Below are 9,760 nucleotides of genomic sequence, written 5' to 3' on the forward strand. Positions count from 1 at the left end.
AGAGGGGAAAGATATAAAAGAGACCTAAGGGGCAACTTTTTCACACAGATGGTGGTACGTGCATGGAATGAGCTGCCAGAGGATGTGGTGGAGGCTGGTACAATTGCAACATTTAAGAGGCATTTGGATGGGTATATGAATAGGAAGGGTTTGGAGGGATATGGGCCGGGTGCTGGCAGGTGGGACTAGATTGGGTTGGGATGTCTCGTCGGCATGGACGGGTTGGACAGAAGGGTCTGTTTCCATGCTGTACATATCTCTATGACTCTATGACAATGAGGGAATTCAGTATTAATTAAAAATCAGTGCAGGAATAGAAGAAAGAATCTATTCTGAAGGAAGTGTCCAAGACCAAATGCAGCAAGAGGCTAGGGATGTATAGGCAGCGTCAGTGATCAAGACCATTCAATGACAAAACTTGTTGGAGAGATGGAGAAGGAGAACACAGTGGGCATTGTAAATAAATACAAACAAAATGCTGGAGAAACTCAGCAGGTCTGGCAGAATCTGTCGAGAGAGAAAAAGGAGTTAAAATGGAGTCCAAAATAACTTTTTTGGAAACTCTAATTGTTCTGAGAAAGTGTCATTCTGGACTCGAAATGCTAACAGCATGTGAGTTTCTCTTTCTCCCCCAAGAGATGCTGCCAAACCTGGTGAGTTTCTCCAGCATTTTCTGCTTTTATTGAGAGATGGTTCCACATGAAGCCTCATGCTAAACTTCACCCTGTACATAATTAATGTCGAGGAAACGTTTCCCATGAGCCTTGCTTCCTCTATTGATCCTATCCAAGGACACAACAATAATAAGACATCCAGTCCAGTCAATAGGTTCATCCGGGATAATGGAGGGACATATTTTGAGGAGAGGTTGAGCAAGTTGGACCTATACTGACTGGAGTTTAGAAGAATGAGGGGAGACCTTAAGTGAAACATAAAAGATTTGTAAGGGGTGGGGGCAGGGATATTGACAGGGTAGATGTGGAGAAGTTGCTTCCCTTCATTGGAGAGTGTAGGAGTAGAGGGCATATGGTCCTAGGAAGAAGCCATTGAAAGACAGAGATGACGAGTAATGTCTTCTCAGAGGGCAGTGGGTCTGTGGACTGTACCACACAGGGCTGTTGAGGCTGGGTCATTAAGTATATTTAAGGCTGACAGACTCAGATTTTTAAAATCAGTACAGGAATCAAGAGTAACAGGAAAAAGGGACGAAACTGGAGTTGAGGATCAATCAGATCAGCCATGACCTCACGGATTGGTGGAATGAACTTGGCGGGTTGAATGGCCAATGTCTACTCCTACGTTTTATGGATTTTGCCCAGAGGGTCAATGGCCCCTGTTGGGGTCAAACAAGAGTCAATGCCCACACTGTAAGGGAAACAGTCACCCAGTCATGGTTTCCCCGGAATCAGCCTCGCAACAGCCAAAGAGTGAGCTCACCATCCAAGTAAAGACCTCAAGTGGGCTCCCAGCTCAACAGGAGGTCCCTCTGTGTTACAGCAGGAGCAACCTGCAGTCCAGATAATACAGAGAAGGGATACTTCCAGACAGCACCACACCACCCCCTGTCCATCCTTTGAAATGTAGGCCTTCATTTGGTGACCAGGTCAACTTTGTGAAGGAAATACCACTTCATGGGGCAATATGCGGCCACAATTGGGGTCAAAGAGGCATCAAGAAAACTACCCTTGGATCTACAGTAGGCCTTGGATCATAGACCTCTAAGCATCTTTAAGTGGCATTAGTGGGCAGGTAGCTGTACAATCCAGACTCCAATCCCAACTCTGTCAAAATGCTCTGGGAGTGAGATTGAACTTGAAAACCATCATAATCAGCCAGTGATGTAATCTTTTCTAGTCCACCTACTCCACTCCACTCCACCTTCTGCCCTCATCCTGAGGTTTGTTCAGAAAAGCTGCCCATTACTTTTCCTCACCCAATCTCCCCTAACACTCATCCCACAATGTCAGCTGTCTGGGAGTTGGGCCTATTGCCTGGTTAAACCCACTGCTGTCCCCTCACTGTTGTCAACAGTAAAACTGCTCTAACTGCTGTCCTTATCTTCATGAAAGTATCTTCCCTTCAGGTGGATATTTAATGGTTATTGTTCACTCTTGTGACACGCCTTCTGGTACCTTTCTGTGTTTGAGCCTCTGAGGAAGATGTGAGGACAGCCTGGATCACTGCAACCAAGGTGAACCACATTCTCGTCGCCATCATCTGGGGGAGGAGAGAAAAATAACATACATTACTGACAGTCTCATCTCCTCATGCTGCACTCCCATTGCACTGACTGTGCTTCCTCCCAATAGAAGCATTCAGAACAGAGCAGGAGACCATTCAGCCCCGTCAGTCTATGCCATCATTCAATAGGTCAAGGCTTGCAGACAACTACAGAATGTCTACACCTCCACGTTGAACACCAGCTGAAGGAAGCATTGGGCATTGCTAGAGCTCAGTGTGTTCTGGGGGATGGACGTCATTGAAGATAAAAGCAAAGTACTGGGGATGCTGGAAACGTAATGAAATAAAAGTACTGGAGAAATTCAGCAGGTCTGGCAGAACCTGTGAACAGAGAAACAGAAGTTATCAGCCTTGATGGAGGAGATTTGATGGGCTGAATGACCCAATTCTGCCCCTGTATCTTACAGTCTTTAACACACAGAGTCCAGTATGGCGTCTTCAGAATCAGATCCAAAGTAGTCATTTTGGACTAGCAATGTTAAACTTTGCTCTTTCCACCAACGCTGCCAGACCTGCTGGGTTTCTCCAGCACTTTTTGGCTTTACTATTCATAGACCTCGGTGTCCATCATAAAAAGTTATGGCACTACTGTGCTGGCCATTTCTTTTTCATTTAGTTTCCTTGAATACCCTTGTGAAACTAGGCACAAAAGTTGGATGGAGAAAGGCTGCTGACAGCGGGATAGTGGACAGTACCTGGTCCCTAAGGCCACAGCAACATGTTGGAAGGAATCATCAATAATTCTGTCAAGCAGCACTTCCTCAGTAATGTCCTGCTCACTGACCGTCCATCATAAGGTTGGAAGGGAGAAGAGTCACTAATAATTGCACAGTGTTCCACATTCAACTATTGAGCTACTGCAGCAGCCCTTGTTAATGTCCAGCAAGATCTGGACAATATTCAGGATTTAGCAGTTAAGTGGCAAATAATGTTCATACCACTCAAGTGCCAGGCAATAACGATGAGAAAATCTAACAATCCCCCCCTTGACATTCAAAAGGTGTTACCATTGCTGAGTATCTTCCACTATCAACATTCTGGGGTTTACCATTGACTAGAAACTGAACTTAACTTGTCATTATAAACAAAGTGGTTACAAGTGCAGATTGGAAGCCAAGAATTCTGAGACAGGTGACTCATCTCTTGGCTCTCAAAAGTCTGTCTACTATCTACAAGTAACAAGCCAGAAACATAACGGAATACTCTTCAGTTTAAATGGAAGAGGCCAGCTCCAACAATCGAGCTGCTTGACACCATCCAGGATGAAGCAGCTTATTTGATTGGCATCCCATCCACCATCTTCAATTATACTCACTCACCATCACTCACCATCCTGACTTGGAAATGTATTGTCGTTCTTACACCTTCACTGGGTCAATATCTTAGCAATCCCTCTCAGGGCATTGTGGGTCTACCTACAGCACATGAGCTGCAGTGGTTCCAGAAGGCAGCTCACCCACACCTCTCAGGGAAACGGTGGCATAGAGGTTAAATCATTGAACGAGTTACCCAAGGCCTGGGAATAATTCACACTCAAGCTGGCGATGGGCTTTAAAACATTTGTTTCAAAAAAAAATCTGGAATTGAAAGCACCTCTCAGTAAAGGTAACCATGACAACCATCATCGAATGTAGTCAAAACCCGCTTGGTTCACTAATATCCTTCAGGGAAGGGGATCTGCTTTCCTGACCTGGTCTGGCCTACATGTGACTCCAGACCCACGGCAATGTGGTTGACTCCTATATGCCCTCTGAAAAAGTCAAAACAGCCACTCAGTGGGAGGGCAACGAGGGATGGGAGACACATGCTGGCCTCACGTGCATACCATGTAAAAACACTGAAGAACAAAGTAACATTTTTCACAGAAGTCAGAAGAGGAATAATGGCGTTGACAAGGTTCACAGAGTTGTAGTCTATATCTAATCCTTCCAGATTGGAGATGGGAGTTCTTGAGACCAACACTTCAGGTGGCCATGAGAATTATCACTAGCTGAGCTCCATCCTCTGACCACCTCTCCTGCCAGCAGCTTCCCTCCCTCCAATGTTTTTCATGACGAATAAATGAAATTGGTCCCAGAAATTGGATAACTTAAAAAAAAACTCTTTCTTCTTAATGTTCTCTTTCCTCTGACTTGCTGGCAGCTCTATCCAGCGGATTAATCATTCATTCCTGCACAATCCTGGAAGGTTGGCAATCCCACTGACACCAGTCGTCAAAGTGGAAAATTGCTCCCAAGGGGAAATAAATTGAATGCTTATTTCAACAGTTCAGGAAAGAACAAATTTCAAAGAACATTTCTGAACTTCCTGAGTGGAGCACAGCCAATTACTTCCTTCTGAAATACAGGTTGCTATATTAATGCAAATAATACATTTAAATAATCATTAAGTTGTTGCAGTTTTGCTCTTGTCCATGTGCAGAGAACAGGCCAGTTCTTTTCTTTCATTGAGAAAGACCTAAAGTGCGACAGGGGAGCACACGGACTGAAAGCGAAAAGATTAGAACTTCACACAGTTAGAAATAAGCAACACGTGCTTATATTGTACAACGTCCAAAAGAAGAACAAAAAAAAAGTCATAGGCTCAGGGAGTTCCACAGTCAGGAGCCACAGGACGTTTTCCGTGTCTCTGAAAGCGAGGCCTGCAGATGCTGGAGATCAGATCAGAGTAGAGAGAGAGAGAGAGACAGAGATCAGATCAGAGTAGAGAGAGAGAGACAGAGAGAGACAGACAGACAGACAGAGAGGGCGTTTTCCGTGTCTCTGAAAGCGAGGCCTGCAGATGCTAGAGATCAGATCAGAGTAGAGAGAGAGAGAGACAGAGATCAGATCAGAGTAGAGAGAGAGAGACAGAGAGAGACAGACAGACAGACAGAGAGAAAGAGACAGAGACAGAGACAGAGAGACAGAGAGAGACAGAGAGAAACAGAGACAGAGATAGAGAGAGAGATTGTGACGTTGGAAAAGCACAGCAGGTCAGACAGCATCCGAGGAGCAGGAGAAGTGATGCTTTGGGCGTAAGTAATGCTGCCTGACCTGCTGTGCTTTTCCAGCACCACACTTTATGGGACAGGTTTACCAGACCATTCCCTGAGAAAGCAAGACTGAGAAACCGGAGCACCCGGAGGAAACCCACGCAGACACGGGGAGAACGTGCAAACTCCACACAGTCAGTCGCCTGAGGCTGGAATTGAACCCGGGTCTCTGGCGCTGTGAGGCAGCAGTGCCACCCACATGTTTGAGATCTCAAACATGTAAGACTACACTATACAATAGCCCAGGAACAGGCCCTCCAAGCTTGTTCCTTATTTAGGCTCACTACTTATTACCCCCCGGTGGTTTCTATCCCTCTGTTTGCTTTCCGTTCATGGGTCTATCAAGATAGGCCTTAAATGCTGCTAAAGAGACTGCTTCCACCACCTCCTGCAGAGCATTTCAGGCATCTGCCACCCTCTTAAAACTTTTCCCTGCACTTCTCCCCTAGATTAGATTACTTACTTACAATGTGGAAACAGGCCCTTCGGCCCAACAAGTCCACACCGACCCGCCGAAGTGCAACCCACCCATACATTTACCCCTTCACCTAACACTACAGGCAGTTTAGCATGGCCAATTCACCTGACCTGCACATCTTTGGACTGTGGGAGGAAACCAGAGCACCCAGAGGAAACCCACACAGACACGGGGAGAATGTTCAAACTCCACACAGTCAGTCGCCTGAGGCAGGAATTGTACCCTGGTTTCTGGTGCTGTGAGACAGCAGTGCTAACCACTGTGCCACCGTGCCGCCCACCTCGAATGTGTACCCTCTTGTAGCTTCCACCCTCAGAAAAAGGCTCTGACTATCCACCCTATATCTATGCCTCCCCTAATTTTGTAGACCTCGATGAGATCACCCCTCAGCCTTCCTAAGCATTCAATTCATTTACTCTTGGTGACCAATCTGTTTGTCCAACCTCTCCTAACAAGAAACACAGCAAAGCTGTTCCCAAATACAGGAGAGTCCAGAACCAGGGTGCATAGTCTAAGGATACGAGGTATGGCAGTTAGGGTGAGGAGCAATTTCTTCACCCAGAGAGTTGGTGAGCCTGTGGAAATCTCTGCCCCAGAAAATGATCAAGGCCAAAAGATTGGATGCTTTCAAAGCGATAGATATAGTTCTTAGAGCTAAAATGGATCAAAGAGGTATGGGGAGAAAATGGAAACATTGTACAGAGTTGGATGATCAGCCCTAATCATATTGAATAATGGGCAAAATGGCCAACTCCTGCACCTAGTTTGGGCACTGCCAATGCATTGCCCAATCTAATTGTCCCTGAACAAGCAGCTTGCTGAGCTATTTCAGATGGCATTTCAAGGGTCTGGAGTCACATAGAATCATTAACAGTGCAGAAAGAGGCGATTCTCAAACTTGATGAAGGCTTTTTGCCCAAAACGTCAATTCTCCTGCTCCTCGGATTCTGCCTGACCCGCTGTGCTTTTCCAGCACCACACTCTCGACTCTAATCTCCAGCATCTGCAGTACTTACTTTCGCCTATTCAGCCCAGTGAGTCTGTACCGGCCCTCCATAGAGCATCCAACCTAAACCCTGAAGCTCCCCATGGGTTTTTAACCATGGCTAACATACCTAGCCTGCACACTGCAGGGCAATTTAGCATGGCCAATCCATCTAACCTGCACATCTTTGGACCGTGGGAGGAACCCGGAACACACAAAGGGAACCCACACAGTCACTGGGAGAACTTGCAAATTCCACACAGACAGTCACCCGAGGCTGGAGTCAAACCCAGGTCCCTGGTGCCGTGAGGCAGCAGTGCTAACCATTGTGTCATTAAAAATGGCTGACTTCCTTCCTGAAAATGCAACGTGAATCAGATGGGCTTTTATGACATTCGTTGACTGTTTTGTGATCACTAGCTTTAATTTCTGAGTATTATAAATTGATTTAAATTCCAACTGTTGCTATGGTGGAAGTTAAACCCATGGTCCTAATATCAGATTCTGACCCTCTGGGTTATTAGTGACAGAGACAGTACCACTACATCACTCCAACAAACACACACAAGCAAGTTTGGTCAAGGATGAGGTGTTGATGAAAAGGTTATCAGACTGAAACATTAACTCTTCTTCTCTCTCCATAGATATTGCCAGAGCATTTCCAGTACTTTTATTTTATTCCAGATTTCCAATATCTGGAGTCATGCTCCATTTCACTCTGGGGCATGGTACACAAAGCAACGTTCACATTTACACAGTAGGTGTCCTCTCTGAAAACATTTCAGGATGCTGCAATGCAAGCAATGTTTAACATCTAGCCACATGAGATCTTTGGAACAGGTAAACAAAAGCTTGCTCAAAGAAATGGGCTGTAATAACATCTTTAATAAAAAAAATGGAGAAAGAAAAAGGCGAATTTCAGAACTCAGGACCCAGGAAGCTGAAAGTCTAGCTGCGAATGGTAGAATGATTAAAACTGGGATTGCTCAAGTGGGAGCAGCATAGGGATCGGAGAGGGTTCCCAAACCCACACACACCATCCCTTTCCAACTCCCCGTGCGACACATTATTTATGGCCTTTTCTTTCAAAGAAAGGATGTATAAAATCTCTAGATCATACACGACTCTGGCATAACAAGCCTGGTGTGTAATTTGGAAAGCCCATGGCAATAAAAGTGCTGTTTGACGCAACTTGACTGAAAGGAATGCAACTTGAATTATTTCCGTCTCACGCTTTTAACCATTTATTGTCACCAGTCTCATTCTCACTGAGTCCTCATTTGTTATCCTTGATCCAAGTTTCAAACCTCAGCCGAACCACCCCAACCCTGCATTGGCTCTTGAGTTCAGTTCACACTGATGTGAGTAACAACCCCTCATCTGAGGTGAATAAATACAGCATCGTTCCCGTTGGCAGAGGGACTAGCAAACATTTTGGAGTCAACCTGCTCAGGGATGAGAGCACAGTACTAGAGTAGGCAGGACTTGAACCGGAGTCTCCTACTTCAGAGCGAGACACTCTCACTGAACCACAAGAGCTCTCAGAGGTACCTGTACCCAGAGCAGACAGATTTAAGATGCTTGTGAAAGAAGTGGTGCAAGGAAATATACTTTGTGGTTTCAGTTTGGCAACTAGAATGCACTGTCTGAAATGAGAAAAGTGAAGAAGTTTCCAACTTCACTTAGAAAAGAGTATTAAGAAGTTGGTAACAGTTTCCCTGCTCCAGGTGCTGAGCATCTTGCCTTTAAACCTGCCCCTCAATCAAAAATAGAAACATAGAAATTAGGTGCAGGAGTAGTCCATTTGGCCCTTCGAGCCTGTACCACCATTCAATATCCCATTCCTGCCCTCTCCCCACACCCCTTTCGCCGTAAGGGCCACGTCCAGCGCCCTCTTGAATTAATCTAATGAACTGGCCCCTACAACTTCCTGTGGAATTCTCTTCCACAGATTCACAACTGAGAGAAGCAATTCTTCCTTATCTCATTCCTGAATGGCTTACCCCTTATTCTTAGACTGTGATCCCTAGTTCTGGACTTTCCCAACAGTCGGGAACATTCTTCCCACAGCTAGCCTGGCCAGTCCTGTCAGGATTTTACATGTTTCTAAGAGAAACCCCCTCATCCTTCTAAATCCCAGTGAATACAAGCCCAGTTGATCCAGTCTTTCCTCATATGTCAGTCCTGCCATCCCGGGAATCTGGATTAGTGGTGCTGGAAAAGCACAGCAGTTCAGGCAGCATCCGAGGAGCAGCGAAATCGACGTTTTGGGCAAAAGCCCTTCATCAGGAATAAAGGCAGAGTGCCTGAAACACACTGTGATGTCGAACAATTCTTCCGTCGCCTCCACCTCCGAGCTTACTTTCACAATCAGGACTCCCACCCACCTTCCGAGGACCCCTTCGCCCACCTCCAACACACTGCATCCACCTGGACACCCCGCGTTGGCCTATTACCTGCCTCGACCTCTTCATTTCCAACTGCCAACGGGACAGTAACTGCCTAAACCTGTCTACCCCCCTCCCCCACTCCAACCTCTCACCCTCCCAACGCGCAGCCCTCCAATCCCTCTGCTCCAATCCCAACCTCACCATCAAGCCAGCAGATAAAGGGGACTCAGTGGTAGTCTGGCGCACTGACCTCTACACCGCTGAAGCCAAACGCCAACTCGAGGACATCTCTTCCTACCGGCCCCTCGACCAAGGCCTCCAGCCCCCTTCACCAAACCATCATCTCCCAGACCATACAGAACCTCATCACCTCAGGAGATCTCCCACCCACAGCTTCCACCCTCATAGTCCGGGAACCCCGCACTGCCCGGTTCTACCTCCTTCACAAGATCCACAAGCCTGACCACCCTGGCCGACCCATTGTCTCAGCACGCTCCTGGCCCACTGAACTTATCTCTACCTACCTCGACACTGTCCTATCCCCCCTAGTCCAGGAACTCCCCACATACGTTCGAGACACCACCCACGCCCCCCACCTCCTCCAAGACTTCCGTTTCCCCGGACCCCAACGC

At 46.6% G+C, this 9,760-nt stretch overlaps 1 protein-coding gene across 1 annotated transcript in view; it reads right to left on the reverse strand.

Moving 5' to 3' along the window:
* LOC122559238 (collagen alpha-1(VII) chain-like) overlaps window positions 1–9,760 on the reverse strand; it is a 135,765-nt gene that overhangs the window by 88,240 nt on the left and 37,765 nt on the right. The window contains exon 2 of the mRNA XM_043708619.1: window positions 2,133–2,217. Coding sequence (XP_043564554.1) covers window positions 2,133–2,217 — 85 coding nt within the window. The remainder of the gene's footprint in view (window positions 1–2,132; window positions 2,218–9,760) is intronic.

This window comes from Chiloscyllium plagiosum, chromosome 18, assembly GCF_004010195.1.
Source record: "Chiloscyllium plagiosum isolate BGI_BamShark_2017 chromosome 18, ASM401019v2, whole genome shotgun sequence".
NCBI classification, from domain to species: Eukaryota; Metazoa; Chordata; class Chondrichthyes; order Orectolobiformes; family Hemiscylliidae; genus Chiloscyllium; species Chiloscyllium plagiosum.